The sequence below is a fragment of the Harpia harpyja genome, chromosome 13 (assembly GCF_026419915.1).
Source record: "Harpia harpyja isolate bHarHar1 chromosome 13, bHarHar1 primary haplotype, whole genome shotgun sequence".
In the NCBI taxonomy this organism is placed as follows: domain Eukaryota; kingdom Metazoa; phylum Chordata; class Aves; order Accipitriformes; family Accipitridae; genus Harpia; species Harpia harpyja.
Window position 1 is genome coordinate 42,493,968 of NC_068952.1, and position 24,170 is coordinate 42,518,137.

At 45.3% G+C, this 24,170-nt stretch overlaps 1 protein-coding gene across 2 annotated transcripts in view; it reads left to right on the plus strand.

Moving 5' to 3' along the window:
• DPYSL2 (dihydropyrimidinase like 2) overlaps positions 1-24,170 on the plus strand; it is a 55,213-nt gene that overhangs the window by 18,517 nt on the left and 12,526 nt on the right. For both annotated transcript variants that reach the window (XM_052805793.1, XM_052805794.1), the window contains exons 4-8: positions 15,805-15,969; positions 17,124-17,185; positions 18,358-18,438; positions 19,344-19,412; positions 23,997-24,117. In XM_052805793.1, coding sequence (XP_052661753.1) covers positions 15,805-15,969; positions 17,124-17,185; positions 18,358-18,438; positions 19,344-19,412; positions 23,997-24,117 — 498 coding nt within the window. The remainder of the gene's footprint in view (positions 1-15,804; positions 15,970-17,123; positions 17,186-18,357; positions 18,439-19,343; positions 19,413-23,996; positions 24,118-24,170) is intronic.

Sequence of the window (24,170 nt, forward strand, 5' to 3'; positions counted from 1 at the left end):
AGTTGGACTGCTTAGGTTGATGGAGAGATGTTTCTGATGGGTGGGTATCAGCAACTGGAGCTGAACAGTGGAAAGCAGGATAAATAATCCAACTAGACTTCAAAGCTTCAGAGACTCTGCTCTGTGTCAGCTCAGCTGTTCTCTTCTTAGCAAAATTATACCATTTGCAAAAATGTTTTTCCGCAGTGAAGCATGCAGAACTGCCCTCGTGAACATGCTCTTGGTGGGTGGCCTTTGGTTGTTCCCCAAGCAGGTGGGAGTTGTGGTTGATGGCAGCATTTTTTCTTTTGTGATAAGTAGGACAACATTTAGCGAACTAGATTCATAATATCACAAACAAATTACAGCCTGAAAATGACATGCTAATGTTTATGTCATTGTGTATTTTAAATACCGTGCCTGGGACTTTTCAAAAGAGAATACGCTCCTCTCATGGAAATGTGTCTAGCTGTGTGCCTCCGTTCTTCAGGCTTTTTTGGAAAGAATAGCCTCATGGATGTGAGCTTTGTGGAAAAAACCACCCATGTTTCTTCATTTGTGCTTTAAGCAAACTTTGTATTATTTATTTACAAATACCTTTACCCCATCCATTTTTCTCTTTTATACATAGCCCTCAATTTGGGTAAGAAAACAGATTAGTTGGCTTCATGCTTCAGTTTGTTTCACGTTTTCATGCAGGAGGGCACTTTACAACTGTTTACAATCATTGTAGGGAAATACTTGTTTTAGGTACATTTTTCAGTGAAATTAAAACAAGAATCTTGGATAGGTCTCTATTGACCATTGGTTTTATAAGAACTGTGGGTGAAATCCTGGCTTCGTCGAGGTAATGGAGTGTTTTGTCATTGACCTCAGCAGTGCCAGGAATTCACCCTGTATGTCTGGTTTGGTTTCAGTGAACTTCGTTTTCAGCTCAGATCAAATTCAGTGTTGTTCCTTTAATTCTCATGGCAGACACATCCAAGGGAAGTACAGAGGAGTTCAAGAATGTAACCTATTGTTTCCAAGCCCTGTGCTCTCATTTACTTCTGTTCCCCTTTAAAGTAAATTCACTACTACAGCATCAGAGATAGGAGAATCCGACTCTCAACCGATATCAGATGGAGCAGCCCCATTTTCCTCGTGGGACCGGTGGAGATTTATCTTGGTGGGAAGCAGATCTGCCTCCAATCCAGTGCTTCCCAACTCATCCCCTGGTTAGCTGGAAGGAGGGAGAGTGGCTGGCGGTGACGATCTGAATTAGCCCTTTTCTCCTTTATGTCCCCTGTGTTCCCACAGGGCTCTCCAGTCCTTGCTCTCCTGAGCCCTCCTCTAGGTTGCTTCGCTCAGGAGTTAGGGCTGATTGCTTTTTCTAGCTACTCGTTCCACGGAGGCCATCTGACCAGGAATTCCAGCTATGATCCTTCTGTCTCTACCCTCTTCAGTGCCAAAGGCAAGACTCCAGCTGACTTTGCTAACGTATGAAAAAAATATAGTTAGTTGGTTTTGCTGTGCAGAGCTGCCGAGAGATGAAGTGACGTGTTGTGATACGATTGATTGTTTTTCTGAAACGGCAATTTGCACGATCGTTTCGCTGTCCCTACCTTAAAACAATATTAGTGTGGGTATGTCAGCCGAGGGCGAACAGCACTGCGCATGTTTTAGGATAACATTACTCTGGAAAAAACTTGGATTATTGCCCTTCTAAAATGTCAGAATACAGTGTTTGGATATTAAGTTGAAGGGAGGATTCCAGGATGAACCGCAGAAGACTTTGGAGGAGAGAGGAATATTAGATAGGCTCCAGCTCGTTCAGGGTAGCTTCCCTAAGCTCCCCTGTATTCCATGAAAAGAGAACAGTCCTTTCAGACCTTTGGAAAAGGACTCCGCCTGAAGTTGCCCTTTACAAGAGGCTCTTTCTCATCCATGGAGCCACGTTTTGTTGAGCTAAAGATGGCATTTTTGAGCACCTATTGTCCCAACTGGAGATAGGTTGATGCCCTAGGATATAAACCAGTCCCTGGAGCTATTCGAGAAGGAAGATACCGCTGCTAAGAGCAAGGTGGCCTCTCCAAGTCTTGTGATGGTTTGGTCGCTTATTAACTGTGAGGGGTGAAATCCCCATCCAAATCAACGGTAAAACTCCCCCTGATTTCAGTAGAGGCAGGATTGCCTTTCTCTGCTCCTAACCCTTCAGAAAGGATGAAGCTAAGCTGTGTGTATTTACTGGCTCTCTGATCCTCTAGCCTGTTTAATGTCCCAGTGAGATCTGCATCTATCCAGGCCAGCTCCCACACACATTTCAGCCCCCCCTCCCGAAGACTGTGCTTCTTCCTGGGTATCTGCTGTCCTTGAGTGAAATCGCTTGCTGACATTGCCTGTGTTGACTCAGTCAACCACTGTTATAATCACAGAGAGAAATTACAGTGAGAGAAATTATAGCTCTTTCTGGCTTGGTGACTGGGAAGCCAGCTGCCTTTTGAACTTGACTAGCAGTTATCCTAATAACATGGAGAATGTACGCTAGGGATATGAGCCTTTGTGTCTTGGAAGGTTCAGAAAATGAAGGGGCACTTCACATGGGCTGCAGTCTGCTTCTTAATGCTTTACCCTGCTATTAAAGAGAGAGCTTACGTGCAGGATGGCAGAGGTTTTCAGGAGCGTGTTAGCTGCTCAGCTACAATCACATTTGTAGTGAGCTGACACCAGGTCTCCTAGGTCATCCTGAAGACCAGCACCTTGCCAGAAGGAAACGTTTCCAGTCTAGCGTGCTTCCTTGCCTCTCGGTTTTTGAGCTGAGCATGACTGGAGAGAATGGAGCCGCCCCAAAGGAGTTCAGAGTCTAAAACTGCAACAGTGTGAGCTTAGAGTAGGGTTTAGAAAAAGGCAAGGGCAACTTGGCATGGGATGGTGTTTAGACCCGCCAGTGAAGACTAGATCATATTTTACCCTACTGGGTGCTAATATTTTGTATTTTCGTGGTTAGTCCTGTGCTGGTAGAGAGCAAGAGTCGAAATGGTGGGCAGAGGAGGAGGACGGAAACAGAGAGACAGAAGGAGGTGACAGCAGTGGTCATGCAGTAACTTGTGGCCGAGCTGAAAGTATAAAACCAAGCGTTTTGAGTCCAAGGGCAGTGACCACAGAGCTGTAGTGTCTCACCAAGTCTCTGTGGTTATGTGTACACAGCACTGCATTGTTCTGCAGACACCCGCCTGAATTTTTGTTTCTTTTTGCACCCAGTAGCAGAGATAAAAGAGGAACTGTGCAGCTGGGGACTAGCACTTCAGATGGGCTGCTTTGGGGTGTATGGCTTGTTTCACTTTCTAGCAGCTGGCGGCGGTGCTTCTGCAGCAAAGAAATGTTTAATTCTCTAGAAATGTAATGAAAATGTCTGCTCGCTTGTACAAAAGATTATTGGTGATTTATCTGGGTAGAGGCTTCCTTGAACTCTGTTATTAAGATAATGACATTACCACACAGGAGTCTAGAGTCCCTCCGGCCCTTTCTCTCCTCTCCCCAGCTCCCCTCGGTGCTTTTCATACCCCTGCACTCTTCAGCCTCTGCACCGATTCATGCTAAATCTTGTTCCCTTCACTGACTCCCAGCTTGCTGCTGATGTGTTTGTTGCTTTCATTCAGAGTGGGCTTAAAATCATTAATGAGAAAGTTGGTCCGTAAACAGAGATGGGCACTCCCCCGTCGCGAGCTACTCTTCTCAAGCTTTTAAACCCCTCTAAGTCCATTAGGCTTCTCTGCCGGCAGTAGTGTCTGCAGCTACCGTACGGACGACAGCCTGCCTTGCTGGGGCCGGCTCTGCTTCCAGCCATCCCTGTGACGCTGGCTTTCTGCTGGATGGGATCGCTTCTATTGTTCTCATGGGGTTTCCAAAGGGGTCTCGTTGGAAGCGAACAAATCTGCCAAGCCCTTGATGTCTCTTGCCAGTTAGCACAGAAGGAAACAGCTGTTCGGTCCTCGGCATACGTTGTGTGTTACTCTGTGGGTTTTATTTATTTTTTTTTTCCCTTTGGGCTGTGACTATTGTTTGTCATCTCTTTGCTGCTGAGAGAACAGGCCCCTGTGAGGAACAGATGAGGACTTCAGGAGCTGTGTAGCTTTGCCTGAGGTTATGCAGGAGGCCTGTGGTGTGATAGTGTCTTTAACTCTGGCTGTCAGATAGTCGGGCTAATGACTCTGCCTACCAGCTGGGCCATCTTTCCTTAGTGTTGGAGAGCGAAATCAGCAGTGTCTGGTTTTGGGCTGGAGTCCTGTGAAACTGCTGCAGTCCAGTGTGGCTTGTTTGCAAGTCAATCGGTAGATTTTTCCCTACTTTCCCATCTTCTACCTTCCCCGGAGCTGCTCTGGATCCTGTCCCTCGCTCCTCTCCCAGCCTGCTGCCTCTTTGGCAACACTCATTTTTTATAAAGAGCAGGTGAGCGGGGCCCTTGCTCCGTTTCTGTTTTGCCGCGTTCTGCTCTGGACCCGCTCCACCCCTGTCACTGCGGAGGAAGGACTGGATGGAGGCTGTCCCACACGTGCTGGAGCCTGGAGACTCTGATTTAGTTATGAACAAATGAATGTTGAAATGGCAACACCACTGACACTGCAGCCGTCTTCCTGCAGATGTGACTGACCTAGATTTTTTCCGTGCATCTGAAAAGAGGGATTTGGCACGCACTCAGGAGAAATAAGCAATGTTGTCTGTTTATGCAATAGCACTTAATACCTCTTATTCCGTGTAATGGTTGGGATCAGTAGTGCTGCTTTCCCACTGCGTGGAGAAGAGTTCATGCGCTTTTGTTTGAAGAGCTGCTTTTAAATGCTTTTCTTGCTTTCCTGTGTCCAGTGCTCTCATCCCCAAGTCCCATGCCTTACGGATGACACACAGGAGAAGTAAAGAGCTAACGGGTATCACCACTGCGTCGTGTCTTACATAGCCCCTTACATCAATGGAAAATGCATGTGGTACTTCGAAGGGTGCCGGTGTAAAAGTTGGGTCCTTCAGCTAAAGCCTGTCTACTGTAGATGGAAAAGCAATCTTAAAAAAATAAAATACAATTATCCACCTCGGTTAATGTAACATCATTAGCTGTCTGTGATAGGTTTTCAGGGCATGTGTGTTAAATCTTGCTATATAACCTGTCTTAATCACCTTCAAGTTGAGACAAGGTCTTAAAAGAAACGGTAGGAAATGGTGCCTCCAGCTCTTTTCTTGGCTTGTTTTTCTGGGCACGGATTTTTGCCTTCCTACCGGTGTTGAATCCCTTGGCTTCCTTTACCTTCCCGTGAGCTTGACTCAGCAGAAACCGTCCTTGTCAGACAGGAACTTTTAACTTCCCACATTGGGAATTAGCTTTGTGTGTCAGGGGAAGGAAGCAAGTGATGCCTGAACGAAGTGATGGCTAAAACTAAATGCAGTATTTCTCACTTGGGGTGGATTCAGGCGAGTGCTGTCTGCAGAGTGGAATTTGACGTCTTGGGTCAGCAGAGTCTTTTTTCCATCTTTCCTTCAGCCTCTATGCCTTCAGTTCATAGATCCCATCTGTTTCTTAGAGACTGGATTGTTTTGTAATCTTTCTGGTGAGAGGGAGAAATGTTTAAGGAATACAAATTAGCTCCTCCTGTCTAGCATGCTTTAATCATGCTTATAAATTGCCAGTTTTTACCAACTTGGGGCTGTGCCTGCATCTTTGCACAACCCTAACTCCCATGGAAGCCATGTGCATTTAAAAGGAATGCAACGATGGGCACTTAAGAGTAATGGCTTCTGGGAATACTCTTTTCTTCCCTTGATACACTACAGTTAGTGTTAGGACTACCTCTGTGACAATGGGTATGTCATTTAATTTCTCCACGCTAGTTGCTAGCTGTCCGTAATGGGAGGTGGCTTTGTTGCCAAGGGGTTGTAAGCTTCAATTCAAATTAGTTAAGTTCACCTAGACCCTCATATTATAAGTACAAAGTGATTATTTTCATGAGAGCCCGATGTGTGAAACACTGGCTGCCACCTAGCCATGAGATAGTCCCCGTCCCTCCCAGCTGGGACCAGTGCAGATGCAGACACCCAGTCCCTGCCGTTCGTGATGCACAGCCCTGGTTACTGTCAGGATATGAATAAAAGGAAAAACCCTGTGTGAGGCAGAGACAAGGTGAGCCCTGTGTGCATAAAGTGCTTTTGGCTTTCTGGATCCCGAAAGCCTATTTTAAGTAATAGGAGGAACTGTTTGACTTCAACATGCAAATGTTAACTGGGGAGTCTCTCGGTGAATTTTCAAAGCCCATCAAAAAGGGCCGTGCTTTTGGAAGTTCCCCTTCCTGACCGCTTCTAGGGCATATTTTCACCAGATTGCTTTGCTCCTGAAAGCAGTTACATATGTGCAGAGTGTATATTTTTGGAATCTGGGGGACTCTGTGGTGTTTTACATATGAATGAAATTCCCTGGCACAGCCTACAGGCAACGTGAGCTGGTAAAGGAGTTCCTTGAGAATGATCCCGTATTATTACACAGCACTGCTTTTGTGCAAAGGAGAGGAAGGGGGAAAGTTCCCAAAGCATAGCACAGCAAGAGATAGCGTAACCCAATACCGTTTCAAAAATCTCACTGCAGAAATGCGTGTCAGTTAATGATACTTCCCAACAGACTTTTCTTTATTTCAGATAAGATTTCTCAGGATTTGTATCAGTGTCCAAAGAGAAGAGTTCAGCTACTGATGGGGTGCAAAGTACTTTTCAGGCTGATGTGCAGAGACTCTTTATCCACTGTGAACTGAAAAAGTTCTGTAAAGTCTTTGTAGCACAAAAGTAGCTGGAGGAAAATGTAGATGTGCGGGATGTTCTTACGTGAAGTAGAATTAGGCCACGGTACCAAGACCAGAGTTCGCTTCTGCTGCTTTCTGACAAGCAGTTAGTCCTTTTGCTATGTAAACACACTATAAAAGGGGAAAATGGCAGCTGCATGGAAATGACTCACACCGAGCTGTCCCGCAGCATGGATCCAGGGGCAGTTCAGGCTGTAGGGTCCTGGATTGGAAGAGCCACAGGCATAATGTCCATCTTTGGGTTGGCCAGATCAGGCGATGCCCAGGAGTGCATCCTTTCCTACCTCAAATATGGTGCTTTGTGCCCCCAAACAAGGGGGAGTTTCCTGGGCCTGGGAAGATACCAGACTGCTTCAGAGGCTGGACAGGGCTATTTCAGATCTGGGGGAAGGAAATTTGGCAGCTGGGGACTGTGTCACAGAGTTCCTATTTAAACGAAGGATAATCTACTTAGGGCCTCCTACAGGTTATTACTACAGCAATCTCAACGGCTGTTTTTGCAGGCAGTATTAGCCTTACAAAGTTGATAGAAAACTAGCAGATGGCTAGGTGTAGTCAGAAAATTGACGTGCGCAATGTGAACGTGCTGCTTGATCTCTGTCCTGCGATAGGTTTGTTAGAAAATAGGTTCTGCTGCACCTCCACATCAGATCCCGCCACAGTTTTCTCTATGGACATGTGGACATTTGGGTCTGGTTCAGTCCTCACTTCTTTGTCTATAGTTCTGTCTGACAGTCATCAAAGTCAGTGGTTTAACTGAGAACAGAATGGGGAGTGTTGGTGTCTTACCAGAAGTGGTATGGTGGTGATTGATGAAAAACTCTTCCTCAAAGCGTCATGTCACTTCATCACAGCCACAAGAAGAGGAAGTGTCTGGTCCTCATCCAGCGAAGGGAGGTGTTTATATGGCAAATACACAGAGGGAAAGGACATGTTCACCAAGCAGATTCTACCCCCCACCCTCCATTTCCCTCACAAGCTGTTTAAAAAAAAAACCCCAAACCAAAAACCAAAAGTGCTTCTATAGAATCAGAACTCTTTGCATTCAGTTGATTTTGTTGGGGAAAAAAAATTCATCTTTCTAGTCCTGAAAACAAAGCCCTCTCAGCACCATCGCAAATTTCCATTGTAAAAATTCCAGTTCTGCAGTTGTGTTCCTCTTCATCTCCAACGCCCCCCTGAGACAACCATGGGCAATGAAATGAAGCTGAGAAGCCAAAATCTGGTCCTGGCGACAGTGATGCAAATCCAGAATTGTTCCAGCTTCCCGGCTAGTGGAAAAAGCCTGATGGGCAGGGTGTATCTCCACTGACCTGAGAGGGACAGAACTGGCTTACGGCACTTGATCTTTTGTCCTCTTGTTTCTGATCAAAGTTTTGCCTCTTGGATGTGTTGTTATAGTTGTGTTTTGCCTCAACTTGAAATCCATGGCTGCAAACAGAGGTTTTCTCAATCCCATTCTCTTCACGTTTACAGGCCAGTTAATTTATATGGAGGTCTTTGAAGTCCTGTGTACTTTTTTTCGTGGGCTTCAAGTGTGGAGTATGCCTAAAAGAAAGAATAAATCTTGGAATCACTTAAAATCTCTTTTGTACTTGGCTCCCTGCCTCCTCTATCATGGTGACCTCCTGAGATACAAACAGAGTTTAGATGTACAATAAACCTGTACTTTAAAGAAATGAAGCCTTTTTTGATCTGATCTAAATATGTAGTCGTTCCAGCTGTTGAAGAGGGCTATTAATTACCGTTTGGACACACAGACCCCTATTCTTTACATTTGTGTCCAGCTGGCATTAAATTATTAATCATATTTTGGATCTAATCAGCTAAAAAGACAAGTGAAATATCTGTATGACATCAATGAGGGAATAAGAGAACATTGCAGTCTGAAAATGTAATCAGTGTAGCACAGATATGTCTAATTTTTCTGAGCCTGGTCCAGCTTCTGATTCTCTGCATGGAGTCTAATAAACTGGATCTAAACTGACAGAAAACAACACGCGATGCCATTTAGCCTGCCTTTTCTTCTATTAGTCTGGCAGACAAATACAAGCGAACGGTCCTTGTGTAGTTGTATTAGCACAGTAAGTGCTATTCTGTGCAGAGTGTTGTTACTCTTCAGAATAATCTCTTTATTTCAGTATCTTTTCTTGGGGGAAGAAAACCAACAACAATAAAATAATGTGGGAATAAATCCCCAGAAATATGCAAAGCTGAAATCTGATTGCTGGATCCAGGATGTTAAGAAAATTCTTCATTTGACTTTTCGTTACCTTCAAGTGTATCAGCTTAGGTACGTCAGATACATGAAGTGGTAACCTTAAAAGTGATCTTGTAGCTATCCTTTCTTGTCCTAGATCAAAAACATGACCTGGAGTGTGGTTTAGAGGAAGAACTGGGTATGAAATCAGAACATAGGAGGTGTGAGGCTCTTTTAGGTTACTTGATTTGGGATTTTTGAGCTCAGAAGAAATGCTGAGGTCTCTTTCTAGCCTAAATTGATGCAGAGCCGGTGAGCTGGCAGTTGTGTGTCAGTACTTCCAGCAGAAGTCTTGTTGCTGGGAGGCTTGACTTTTGAACAACTTTGTGCCTGGACAAGGCAGCTTTTGGTAGCTCAATTTCTTGACACGTAAAAGGGTCATAATGATATATTAGCTGAGAGTTTGAAGTCTCTGGATGAAAGAAGGTCTGTGATGATGGGATAATCTTCTGTGAAGCTTCTTGGGTCAGTCAAGGGCCTGACTTTCAGTTCACATATATTGATTTTATTCCGCTCACTTTCATAGCATTACTCCCAGTGCACGCCAGTGCCAGGAGAATACTATTGCAGCCATAGACTAGCAACAACTCCAGACTTTTAAGCAGGGAGCTGTGCAATTACCAGGGCTGAATTTAATTACAACCTCTCAATAAAATGGCTTGTGACAGAATGTACAACTCAATAAATTCACCAGATTTCATCACATGCAGTTGCTGTGAAGATTAAGTAGTATTAAAAAGGCAGATGTGTTTATAGTGATCAAGCTGCTATTTAAAGTTTTGGGTAGGGGAAATCTGCCTGCTAACATTTAAGCTTAAATGTTAAGGATTTTCACCTTATAAACTCCTCTTAAACAATAGGCACATTTAATGCTAGTAGGAGCAGGAAATAATGTGTAAAACTGCAGTTTGTAATAGCAACTGGAACCCCGCATACATGGTTTTATAACATACACAATTTTTGTAACATCTGACCCTAATTCACGTTTATATTGTCCGTATCAAATAGTTTTTCTCTTTCCTGATAGTGGTGTTCATTAGCTGAAGAGCAAGAAAAATTTCATGCATGCTTTAGATGGCATGTAATTAAACCAGCTGAAAAAAGCCTTTACAGGGGAAAGCTGGAACCAAGGGCTATTAATAGAAACTCCAGGAAGGGTTTGTTAGCAAGCCAAGGCCTGCTCAAATGAGGCAGGATGCAAAAAAGAAAAAAATTGAACATGCCACAATGCCAGGAAGCTATAAGACCCATTAATCCCCACCCATGAGGACATCCATCCAAAAAGTAAAGTTTTGTTTTCAAGGCAAGGCTAATAGCTGAATTCAGCTCTCCCAGTGAAGCAATAATTTCTCTTGAGCTTAGTGAGGGGTCAAAAATATAAAGGCATGGCTCTTAAACTGCCTTTTTTTTTTTTTTTTGAGAGCTTCAAAGTGCCAGAGAGATTATATGGGATTTTTTATGGCTTCAGTCTCAAAGCATCCTGCAGGCTGTCGGTTCAATTCCCCTGTCTTCTGTGTGTGATCCCTCGTGCCCATGCAGAACAGCCACCTCCGTTCTCAAGCTGGGCACTTGTTCAGGGCCTGAGATATCCCAGCTGCAGATATCCCCCTGCTTCAGAAAAGCTCTTAAGGACCAGAAAGCCACAGTGTATCTGAGTTTGTAAAAGGCAGCCAAGGTGTGATGCAACACTTATAAAGCCACTGTTTAAAGCTGAGATCAGCACCATTTTAAGTGTGCTGTGCAGCTAGCGGGTTGGTATGGTTTTTTAAAGTGAGTGAGAAGATAGAGCAGCTGAATGAAGAGCAAAGGTGTGCTTAGAGCCAACCCTTAATATGCGCGCTGACCAGCGACGTGATTAGTAAATGCTAGTGCTTTATAAACCGATGCTGTCACTTCTCCTATCTTACTTAGATTTTTCATGCTTATGTTAAAACAATACTACTTTATTTTCCCCGTCCTTGGGAAGTTCCCTTTAAATCAATTCCTCTAAGTTTTTGCCTTCCCCTTTCATTTAATACCGAGTGCCTGATGTGCTGGTGGTTGTTATCTCTCCACCACAGCATTCGGCCATTTCGGCTCATTGGACGCGTAACATTTCAGTGTGGCTGAATGCCAGCTCCGGTATATTAAAGCCACACAGATAAGCTAACAGTGGTTAGTGGTGTTGTCTCACTTCAGCTTATTGTCTGCCTTTAATCTTGAGCCGATTAATCTGTCCAAGGAGGAGCGAAGGATCATGAGCGAGACAGGCAGAAAAACAGCCATGGATGATGGGTGGGTGGGAGCTGAAATACTTGGAAGTAAGAGCAGATGTACCTTGTAGGCCATGTGAAACTGTATGTAATGATTGGAGAGCAAAACCAGGCACATGGGAGAGGTAATTAAGAGTCTTAGCGAATGTGGCTGGAACAACCGTGGCATGTGGGTATGCAGGTGCTCAAATCCCAGTGCCTTCCAAAGGGAGGTGAACGCTTGGTTTGTCTGGGAAAAAGATAAACAGACTATCCAGTAATTTTGGAATACCTTCAGTATTTTACCAAGGGAAAAATTAGATGATTTGTAAAGTACAAAATCCTTTTTTTAAATTTTTTTTTTTTAAAAGCAATTACTTTGCTGATGTAAACAAGCTTGCTTTTGCTTCTAAGCCATAGGCTGTTGCATTTTGGATTCGGCATCTCGGAAGGTTAAAAGATAAATCTGCAGAATCTTTTCTGTTCATAGCTGAGAAACCACTGTAATCCTAACCTTGGCTTTGCCATGTAACTTGCTGAGAGCATATGTTAAATAAAGAGAAACATCAGCGTTAAGCCTGAAATTCACTCTGATTCAGGGAGCCACTACAAGGACCACAAGCTATTTAATTTCTCCTTTGAAGGTTTCAGTACTGATGAAGTGATACTTAAATGATCTTTTCCTTTTCTCTTTTTTTAATTCATTTTGTTACTGGTTTTGGAGGAAGCTTTGAGCTTAAATTGAGCTGGCAACTTCCTTTTCAGACCTCAGCAGCTGACATCATTTGTACAGCAATAATCAACAACAGGAAGAAAATATCTGGGCTTGGAAGCACGAAGAAGTCAAACGGTCTAGAGAATAAAGGGGTGACAGCAGTCTGTGTTGCAACAGTTTGTCTTGAGTGCGTCCCGCAGATGTGAGGCCACTCCGGTGGCTGCAGGAATTGAACATTCCTGCTTTCTGAGATGAAGGCATGGAAGATAGGGCAGTAAGCTGTCGGATTCCCTAGAGAGAAGTGGTTCAGCGAGGTCGGGACAGCACACTGCTTTTCGCATGGGAAGCCTCCAGGGTAATCTCCGCGGCTGGGTTTGCTGCGTGCTCCGGTGGGTCAGAAGACCTTGTGTCCGTGGTCCTGTGGTGGATCATACCCGAGGGTCATCTTGGGAACCTAGGGCTGTGGGAATGCAGCGGATGGAGCTTTCATCAGCTGCTTTGTACTGCTCTGAAGCACAGGGACCTTAAAGAAAAAGCTTTTTGTTTTACTCCGAGCTCTTGAGCTTTGCCTGAGGACTGGAAGGAGAACTTCCTCTGAGCTGCATGTGGGCGATTCCTGTCCATACCAATAGGCAGAAGTAGTTGCAATGCTCAGTTCTTTTAACAGCAGGCGAAGACTCAACCTTGACGCTTCTCCTTTAAAGGATCTAGGCTCATTCTTACTTACTTGGGCTCCCCAAAACCCCAACCCTAGCACGTAGGGATGTAGGCCATGATCTTGCAATGTAGTTGGCCCTTTCTGTTGTAACAAGGGATGGTGAAATTGAGGAGACGTTTGCATTTGTGTCTGAATTACCTCTAGACTAGCACTTAGGGTTACATCCACCTTCCTCGTGTCTTATGTGCAGCATCTACCGTTTCTGCTGCCTCACGTGTGGCTACACGGCTTCATTCCTGCTCCAGGGTGTCGTCTGTCAGGTATAGCTGCTGCTGCCCTCCAGCACTTGGACCATCCCTGTCCAGGGATGTCCCTGTCACTGTGACTACCCCATGGTACGCTCAGTCATGTTGTTCCTTCCCTGAGTCTCTTGGGACTGGTTAAATGACAGGCTTTTGAAGGCTGTTGACTTACCTTGCACGTTCAGGCTGCCTTCTTGCTGACTCCTTCCACGTGAGTATAAAGAAGTGGTTGATCGGTAATACTTGCCTGGCAGAAAACTGCTATGGAAACAAACCGTGTTCTATTTTGATGGGGATGATGGGTGATTTGGCTATTGGTGAGCTCAAGGGAGCTGCTATGAGATGTGTCAGCAGTGCAGCTTCCATATGAGATATTCTTAATCCCCAGAGCTGACTTTCATGCACATATGCACCACTACCTCCATCCCTTACCCTTATTGTAACCAGCTGTGGTTTGAATTTGTCAAAGATCTGATGAGCTCCCTTACCCCCTCTCCCACTCCCTCCGCAAACTCCCATTAGTCATACTTGGGCAGCGCATGAAATAAGATGGTGATAAAGCTCTGATCCTAGACACCAGAGTCATTCCGAGGGGCTCCGTGCTGGGCTGTGAGGACTCCACTGTGTTAACCCCTTGGTGCCTCCAGGCAGAATTTCCAATGCCCATAAGCCGTGTATCGTCTTGAGGCTGATAGAGCTCTTAGGGCACCTTTCGTCTTCAGTAGAGATGGATTTATTACTGTGATGTGTTAGAGATTAAATAGGCTTTTTTTGCTTTTTAATTAGTCAGTGGGTTGAGGAAGACAGCTCTTGTGTTAAGGCACTGGCCATTTGTGAAAACCTGGGTTTTCTCTCTATCCCATTGGTAACGCAGAGAGAATGTTACTTTTCTCCTTGTTGTTCATACTGCTTAAGCTAAAGATTAACTTTGGCAGAGTGACAAGGGGCTACGTACTGGCCAAGAAACAATTCGGTCTGGAAGTTAGTGGAAGGTTTCTGACCACTGGGGAGGAGGAGATCATGGAACAGAAATTGGATGATTTTTTTTAAAAAACAGGACAGTTTATCGTCTGGTTAAATTTGGGTTGCTTTTCCCAAGGGTGGTGAAAAGCACATCCTTGATCTGATGCCAGTCACCAGGCAAATTGCAGAGCTTTCACTCATAGCATAGATTTCTCTGATGGGCAGGACAGTGCATTCTGAGCAGACGAAGGCCACCAGCCGCTCCTGAACCCCTAAGCCACTGCTGGTCAAAGCTGCAGCTCTACTGCCGATGTATCAGCAGAGAACTGTACATCACATCCTTCACTTTGCAGGCTGGCGTGATACTTCGAGGCGCAAACAGGAGCCTTTTGGAAAAGCACGAGTATTTTAACTGCTATTTTGCTATCTGTCACGTAGTCACCTTTGCGAAAGGGAGAGAGGGTGGGCAGAGCTTTGCGGGACGGATGGTTGTTTTGGGTAATCCTCTCGGCCTTCTGCAGTGTTTGCGCATCTCAAACGTTGGAGACATCATTATCGACTCCGGTGGCTGAAGCTCGTGGATCGTTCAGGAGAGCTGCACTGCTTTTTGCAGCGGGCCGAGAGCCCCCGGCGTAAATCCAGTTCTTAAGGCAGTGCAAAACCAGTAAATCTAGGCTGATGCGTCTGCGTGGGGGCAAAGCAAAGCTTTGTACTTCAATGAGAGCGAGTAGGGCCCAAGGACTTTGTCTCTTATCCCAGTTGTGATTTAGAGCTAAGTACTGAGCTGATGGCAGCCCAGATACTCGCTAATGAAGTTAAAAATAAACTGCTTGAATTTCTCTGCTGATAATTGAAGCAACTTTTTATTTTTTTGTGCGATTCGATGTAAAATCAAGCCAGGGCGCTCTCCTCCTCCGCAACAGTGCCTGCCCAGTTTGTGACCCCTGAAGTCCCACAGGCTTTTCCTACTCTCTTAGCAGCAGTTCAGTTTCTGAGATACTGGCTTGCTTCTTCTGTTTCACTGTGTTTAGTGAAGATCTTAGAGATCCCGTGCATTCACATAGAAATTTGCATGCTATTCGAATTACTGCGAGGAACGCTAAATCTTCAGAACCAGGTCTCTTTTGTTACCCTTTGAGGCTGTTCTGCACCTGTAGCACTGGTGGAGTATCCTGTAGCTGCCTATGAACCCAGTTGCTGCTGTTCCTAATGTGTTAGGCTAGCATGAGGATCAGACTGAGCAGATGCCAGAGGCAAGCAGGACCATCGTGTTGTCAGGAGGTGTCTCTCCAGCCGTGACAGACTGTCGGTCCTGCTTCTTCCAGTCCTCACTTAGACGCCGTCTCTGGAAGGTGCTCTTGGTTGGGATGTGTAGCACAAAGCAGCTCTGATCCACTGCGTACGTGCCGGCAGCAATACATCTTTGCACTCTTTGGACACCTTTTCTAGCGTGTCCAGAGGCACAGACAAAAGCACTGCTTGAACATGAGGTGCTGAGTACCGAAAGCTGCGGACTGATGCTCACAGGGGATCTCGCCTGTGTCATTGTTTATTTGTCACCGAACAGGAGAGCGGTGTTTATAGAGCTCTCTGCAGTGGTTTGTGTTTGCTGCCCTGGGAGTTTCATTTGCTTTGTTCACAATTGCAGTAAACAGGCTGTAGTCATTGAACTATTTCTTTCAGCTTCTGCTCCCTGATCAGCTTCCTGGCTGCATTCTCAGGTGTGGGGCTTTAGAAACCAGGTCTTTCAAACTCAAATATTTTAAGGGGAAGGGGATGTCTTGTTTTTGCGGCAGCCTCTGCAAAGCATGCTTTCTGTCTTGGACATCCAGGAAAGCTACTGTGCCAGGTATTTACCAACGCTTTGGTTGTCTTTCCCAGTTGATCACGTGGTTCCCGAGCCAGGGACCAGTTTGCTGACTGCGTTTGACCAGTGGCGAGAATGGGCAGACAGCAAATCCTGCTGCGACTACTCTCTGCATGTGGATATCACCGAGTGGCATAAAGGTGTCCAGGAGGAGATGGAAGCTCTGGTTAAAGATCATGGTAAGTTCTGTTACTGAAAGTTCACAGAAACCTTTTCCCTCCTTATTTTTTTAGGACTGGCTCCCCTATTTTTTAGGACTGGCTCTTGTGAAATATTTTACTCTTACATCCCAATAAAGCTGTTTTGGGCCCTGACATTAACTTGGCCCATTCTGGCTTCTTGTGAAGGTTTGGACAGTCACTGTTGTAGAGGGCTCAGGGGGACAGTACACACTAGTGTCACTGCAGTGTGTTAGGTGGGTGAGCATTGATTTTGCAGAGGTGACACTCTTGCTGCTGCCATGCAAAGGAGCACCTTTGTTTGGTGGAGGCCCTTCGATTTTCGTTAGTGCAGGTAGGTGATAGCTTCAGCCATTAAACTGTTGTAAAGAAGGGAAGAATCGGGCCCAGAAGGAACAATCCAGCACTGGTTGCTAAAAGTGGAGAAGAGCTGAATAAAATGACCTCATAGGCTTTTCCCCTCTTTAATTTCCTTGACGTTTCATCCTTAGGCTAGAGTAATTTTCCATCCTGTTTGTAGTTTAAAAAAGCAACCTTTTACATCCTAACGAGCGCTTTCCCACACGTGCTGGGTAAGAGCTTTTACTGGTTCAGAAGGCAGGAGAGGGAAAGCCGACTTAGGAGCACTCCCTGTGTCTTGGTCAGTGTGAATACGGTGGAGGGGGGCATGCCTACAAACACAGATTTCCCATTGCTCTCACAGGAGGGAGTTGGGGGATCAGGCAGCCAGGCCCAGTCTCTGCTTTTGTGTGTGATGCGTTTTGCTTATTTTTCTACTCAACCTCCTACAGTGCTGAATCCACAGAATTACTCTTACTTTAATGTTAAGTGGAAGCCTGGGGGTTTAGCTGTCCCCACGGCTGGAGTGCAGGCTCCTCTGTTCTCATCAGTTGTGTTAATGAATGCCACGTGGCTGAGGAGATCCTGGCTTTACACTGTGATCTGTTGAGAATGCATGTGTCTGCGTGCGCGCACATGTGTGTACACATTTCAGAGCAGATTAAAGTAATTTATTTGTCTACCCACCATTACTGCTTGCTGGGGGCCTGATGGAGGGGGACGTCTTCTCTCTGTGAGAAACGGTGTGTTTCATAGCTTTATCCGTGCCTGCAATTTGTATGTCAAAGATAATTCCTTTGCTCTCTTTCTACTAGGTGTGAACTCCTTCTTGGTTTACATGGCTTTCAAAGATCGCTTTCAGCTAACTGATTCTCAGGTAGGAAGGCTTAATGTTCACATGCTTCTGTCATTGCAAGCAGTGCGTTAGTCACATATAAGGGTTTAAATTCAATACACTGGGATCTGACATTCTCTTCTGGTTTCAATCTTTGTATGTGTAAGAGTACCTAAGATTTGCAACAGTACCCAGAGCTCTGGTTTGAAGATTTTTTTTTTAATAAAAAACCCCAACCAACAACAAACCCTGAAAGGCTTGGCTGGGGAAAGCAATGGCAAAACCCTCATTTTGAGAGATCTAAGGTTTTATTCCAGCTCCTTTGGTGTGGAAGCAGTGGCAGTTTTATAAATTGCTGCTTTATGCCTAGGCGCAGGGCAGGACAGCGAGATCTCTGGCATAACTACGCTATGTGTTTATAAGCTGAAACTGATCCTGGTCCAGAAGTGGGTTTCTGGCTTTAGCGTTAGAATCGCTGTGACCTTAGAAAGGAATTGCCCTCCCATTTGCAATTCTGGTGGATACGTTTGGGTACATTTAATTGTTGAGATGGGCAGTTTATATTTCTAAACGTGGTGGGAGGAGAGGAATGCCTGGGAGTCATTTGGAACAGTGTAGGAGGCAGTGGTGTATGACAGTTATCTCTAATGACTCTGGTAAGCATTTTAATGAGTGACCATCGACGGAACCGGCGTCAGTTGTGGGTTACTCAACCTGAGCCCTCTCAAACTGGTTGCTGGAGTGGGAAATGACACTGCACCTATCCCAGGCAGTGAGAGGGGTGGGTGCAGGTTCTCCATGAAAATCAAATGTAAGGTTTGTTTTTTTTTCATGCCAGGCACCAGTAGATGAAGGCATGAAACAGTTACAACTCTGTGAGCTCTTTAAAATCACTCCAGCTGTAGGCCTGTGCAGTTGCTGTTTCTTCCTCCAGTGTGGTAAATGTACCGAACCTGGCTTTTGAGTAGTGCTGCTTTGCCGTATCAGTAGCATCCGACTGTACAGATTGGGAAATTCAGTTATAGGCAGGAAAATGGATCATACCTATTCAGCAAACCACATCTTACGTTCTTTAATGCTTCTCTTTCTCTTTCTCTTTTCCATTCTGCAAAATTCTGTATGCTGCGAAGGAGTCTGGAGCGTATACTTTATAATAGGTGCGTACCTGAGCGTACACTCAGGGTATACTGTAATGTGTGTTTTCTCTCTTCCAGATATATGAGGTCCTGAGTGTAATCCGGGATATTGGTGCGACAGCTCAAGTGCATGCTGAGAACGGTGACATCATTGCTGAGGTATGTTATGTTTATTCTGCGGATTATTAACTTCAAAATGCTGGGAGGGATTTAAACTCTTAATTCCTTCTTTGCAAACAGAAAATCACCAAGACTTATTAAAGCACGACATAGCTGTATCAAGGATGCAAGCAGAGCTGTACATCAAATCTCATCCCCTCATTGTCACTGATAAAGCAGGTTTTCATGGCAGCTTTCAGCTTGTGGTGGCTATCGGCCATCTCTGCCTTTCTCCCCATAAGTGAAAGACTGCATCTGGGTGTGACTGTCACCGTGTACAGTAAAATGTTCTGTGGTAACTAAGACCAGGGGGAGTGGGAAGGGAAATAGCTTCATACAGTACCTGGGATGCTGATGCTTGGGATCTGTTCGTCCTTTAAACAGCAACAACGAAAAGTGTTAATAATGTATTTGGATTTAATCTCACCTCCAGCTCATTTTATACATTACGTCTCAAGCATGCAAAACTTGGCGTTGCAGAGGACTTCTGCATTGTCTGACTGGGGAAGAGCCCACCTGAGTCTTTGAGTCCAGTCACCTGCAGCTGCAGGATGTTTTTTTCATGAGATACTGTTTTGCTGTATCTTTAGAGATTATTTTATAGGCGCAAATGAGTAGTAAAAGCTGAGGGGCTATGAAACCAGTGTGAAGCAAATCAAAATAAAAGGTTTCCCTGACCTCCTGGGAACAAATCAGCGAGGGTTTTGTGAGCTCTGGTTATTCTCAACAAGGGAAGTTGGACAGGACTCTGGTTGTAAAGCCCTTATGTAAAGCCCCATGTGATTATTAGCTAGCACAGATGCGTAGGATCTCACTTGTACCACATTCAAACAGCTGTGTTTGCTGCAAGAAAAAATGCATGTTGCTTTAAGTCTTTTTCCTGCTCTTTTTTCTCTCTGCCGTAGGAGCAGCAAAGGATCCTGGAACTGGGGATCACAGGCCCTGAAGGGCATGTGCTGAGCAGACCTGAAGAGGTGAGGACTTTACCGCCTTTGCATTTACTCCCCCAACTTACAACATTTCTGCATTGCCATCAAGTACTTCATATTGGGATGAATGTGGCTGGAAAACCATTTCATCCTGGCTGTAAACGTTATTGCTGCATGGGGTAAGGGAAGAGGCTGAGACACTTCTAGGGACTCACTAGTAACTAGTCCCTTCTAGAGACTAACTGCTATGGGTACTTATGAGGAATTCCCTCAGCTTCTGTACTGGAGAAGGGGACATCTCCAGGGTGTACTTCATCCAGCCTGAGATTTGATTCACCCTCTGGAAAAGCTCATCTCTTTCTGTTAATTATCGGAGATAGACTATAAAGGCTCTGCTCACACATCAGGTGTCTAAAGGGAGGTGAGATGTGTTTGAACCACAGAGCCCATGAGAAGCACTCAAGACACAGAGAGCTGTTGGTACTTAGCACATCTTCAGTTCAGCCCTTTGAGAGCCCAAACTGGAATCTGACATTAGGAGATGTAGAAAATGTTGAACCTGAAGCACAGGTATGAATCACCAATTCCTTGATTCAACTGCTGCACAGGAACACTTTTAAGATGGAGTCCCTGAAAAATTACATGCTCTGATTGATGATGTTGGTCTTTATGGAGCTAGACCCTGAAGTTCTTAAGGTTTCTCATTGCTTTCAGTCAAGTTTAGCATGAGTAAAGACTTCAGAATTTAGGTTTATGTAGGCAGGATTTTGCCACGCACTTTTCTGATCCCATCTCTTGGGCTTCTTTCTTGGTCCTTATTTTATCAGGACTTCGTCTGAATCAGTAGAAATTTTTAATGTATGCCCAAATCCTGATATTCTGTCTTAGGCACTTGCATAGCTTTCATTACCATAATATTTGATGATCTGATGAACGTTTTACCGATGGTGGATTTTTATACCAAGGGACGAAGTGTTTTGCTGAATGCACAGAAGGTATGTACCAGAGAGGGGAGCTAATTCTCAGATCTCAGCCTAGCACTTTCATATAGTTAGCCTCCATACTTCCCCATTGATTTCTCTAGGGTCAAGCACCCCAATCCCTCTCACTCCCTTGAAGTCTTTAAAATAAATCTCAAGACTAAGAACGAACTTTAAAACTTCGCTTTTCAGGTTGGTTTCCATTGCATTCTTCGTTTCCAGTCTTTCAGTATCTCTAAGCTAGACATCTCACCGTGGCATTCTGGGTTTGTAAAGTCCATCTGTTATGTACAAGCATTTTTTTTTTTTGTTCCTCTAAGATATTGGGGCTTTGCTGACTGCCAGATGTGGCAGCTGGAAGCTGGGTGTATGAGATCATCCACACGTGCCCCTCATGCTCCCTCTCTATTTCCTCCCCTTGGTTCAGACAAGCAGCATCCAAAGACATTTCAGTAGGAATATAAATCATTCAGTTGCTTCATGCAGAAGGGGAAAAAAAGTGCTCGACTTGGGCAGTATGTGAATCCTCACAGAATTTGTGTTTGGCTCCGGGAGCTGGGATTTTTTGCTTCCTGAAAGTTGTGAGCAAACACTTCCACTGAGCTTTCCACCCACCCACCCCTGCATTTTTTTTTTTATACGTATTTTTTGCCTTGCACCAGGAGAGCAGGAACAGATGCCGACATGACACTTGGGGCTCATCTGTGGAGCACCCCTAAACTTTTGTTGACTTCAAAGGGAGGCTGCTCCTTACCTTAAAAGATCTGGCCATCAAACTAGCCAAGTCTTGTCTGGCTACTTCAAAGCTCATCCTTAGTGGAGCAGGAGCTTTAAAGTGTGAACTGTGTGGTTCCCTGGCTTGGTTGGTTTGTTACATCTGTGCAGAAATGTGTTCTTTCTCAGTAGAGCAAAGAAGGCTGCCTGAGGACACGTGGCTGCCTCAAATGAGGATCTAATTCCTCAAGTAAGGTCTAATTCCCAATGTCGCTGGGCAGCCTCTGTGCAGCTGAACTCAGCTGTGCTGTCTGCCCAGAGTGGAAGCATTTGGTCCAAAATTCTCCTCCTTGAAAGTCATAGGAAACAGAGCAGGAAACGATGTCATCTGGTTTCCTCCCTTCCTTTTCTCCAACGCGGGAGTAACTGTGTGTTTTTAAAAGCATACAACTTCCTTTAAGCTGGCTGATGATAAAGGCCAGATTCTGAGGGTGGCAGCAGATCCATAGTTCCTGTTGACTTCAGTAGGAGTGGATGTTTCTTGGTGTCCCTCTGGGGTGGTGTTAACACTAGAATTGGCTTTCCATGCTGCCCCTTACGGAGTGTAAAGCCTGTCCTAAGGACTTTATGATGGTTGTCACCTTACTGAAGAGCTGCTTAATTCAGACCTCCATCTACAGCAAACCTGCAGGAGTTGTTGAAGAAGTCTAAACTGTTTATTAAATCAAAACTCCCATTCAATTCAGTGAGACTTACGTCAGAATGAAGCATTCAGGGCCTGGCCATGTGCATTTGTGTCTTACTTGGAGCGTACACATCTTCTGAATTCCCAGGTTGAGCAGAAGGCATGAATTAAGGCTTAAGTTTCACTGCTGACTCACGGGTTTAGCTTGCTCACCTCAGTAACCTGGGTTGAGCCAAGGTGACGGTATTCAGCATGTTGTTCCAGCCAGCAAAGGGAGCCTTAATTAAGACACCACCATCCCAAGTCAGCATCATCCATCACTTTCTGGAAAACTCTCCCCCTCATGGCTCAGATCATTCTGTGATGACTTTTCGGAGTGATCCATCATTTTTTGTTTTTATTTTAGCCACAAAAACGCTGAAAGCACAAGCAGTCCAAGTGCTCCAGGAAATGTCTGTCTTTTTTTTCCAAGAGAACTGCTGTGCTAGGGCTTCTAATGCATACTGGTAATTGCAAACATTCCCCTTTGGACTAGTCGTTGGGTTATTGTAATGTGCCTGTCACCATAGCCTCTGGGCACAAGGCATGAATTCAGCAGCCTTGTTCTCTTCTGTGCAGAAAGTCTTCTCCTCCTGCTTAGCAGTTGCTCAAAATGCCTTTTGGTCAAAAGTCTGGAGATGCGTGTTGTTTTATCCTTGTTTTGCAAGTGGGGAAACTAAGGCACAGCATGGAAACGTGCCTTCCAAGTGCTGCAGTGACAGAGCTGTGTGCAGGCCTGCTTTAAATGGGCAGTTTGCAAACTGATGCCATTGCCTGGAAGCATTGGCCCATCCGAGTTCTCTCCTTGTCTCTCAGGAGGGACAAGTATGCTTTTCTTGGCTCTTCCTTTGAGCCTGCGTCTTCCCTCCAAGTGCTGCTGGCTGTGACATACTCGAGTCGAATGTCCTGGAATAAACACCCTTCCTTGCAGCCTTTTCCATTTGCGTGAGGCAGCTGGGCCAGAAAATGTCCCCTTCTGTGTATCACCCTGCCTGGGGAGGGTTAATCAGAAGCCCTGGCATGGTGACAGGCAAGGGCTTTGACCCGTCTGGCACTAGAGCCCAACCTACTGGCTTGGGGGGGCTGGTTTTCTTTTAAAAACTCCCAGCTGTTGCCGTGTTGTTTTTCTTGAGCGGTCCAGCTGCAAACAGAGCAGTGTTACAAGAAGCGGTGGCTTTGTCAGTGTGAGCAGAGCTGTTCTGGGCACTTGGACGTCAGTCTGGCGAACACACCGTTTCCTAAGCTGATGGGTCCCTAGTCTCAGGTACTTCTTTTGGTGGACCAAGCACAGAGCTAGGAGCCAGCAGTCAATGATTCTGGGACTGATGATGTACGGCACGCGGTCTGCGATAAGTCACTGCGGAGCAGATTTTCAGAAGTGCTGAGCATGTGCCAGTCTCACCGGAGTCCATGGGAGGTGCTGGTAGCCTCTTGCATTTGGGAATCAGGTGGCTGATTGCTCTGGGTTTCAATTTCCTCTGTTGTTCGCTTGGAAAATGTCTGTGGTATTGCAGGCTTAGTTCTCCATGGCAGCAGGCACTATGAGCATTACCCTGCTGTTAAATCTGTCATCTGGACTGCTTTGATGAGGATGTGTGATCCGTAAAAGTCTGCAGAGTGATGACGTTCATTCTGAGGCTGTAGTTATAAAGTTATAAAGACCCTCAGTCTTGCTGAGGTTATCTCTCTACACATGCAAGAAAAAGTAGTGGATTTATGGGGTGGTTCACACTCTGTCAGATCCCAAGCCAGATATTGTAGTGGAGGGTACAATTTAGGAGGCTTGTTTGCAAACGTGGCTTACCAGAGTATGCGGCTACAGCATCTCTCTTCCGCGTGGGCTGGAACATGAATAGTTTTGTTGAGTCAACATTTAGTTGCTTATTTTTGTCTAGGTTAAAGAGGGGGCTTAATCGTTCTGACCTTGAGCACCTGGGGTGTTATTTTAGGACTTGGTCTCCTTGCAGAGAACCTTCGAAGCAGCCTGGGAGAAAAGGTAGTAATGAGAGGGGACTACAGCTTGATGTCATTTTAATTACCATGATTACACTGTACATTTTTCTGGCTCAGAATCGGAGAGGTGGAAAGTCTCTCATCTTGGCCCTGCACACCCTGTTTTCCTGTGAAAGCAGAGGCTGTGACCCTCTGAAGGGGAATGGGATATGCTAACATGTGGAATGTTACTAACTTGCTGCTGACTTTGTTTCTCAGGTGGAGGCAGAGGCTGTGAACCGGGCAATAACCATTGCCAACCAAACCAACTGCCCCCTTTATATCACCAAGGTGATGAGCAAAAGTGCTGCTGATGTCATTGCTCAAGCCAGGAAAAAGGGTAAGTTATTTCCCTTGGATGGAAGCGCCCTATTAGCTCATGCAGTTCAACTC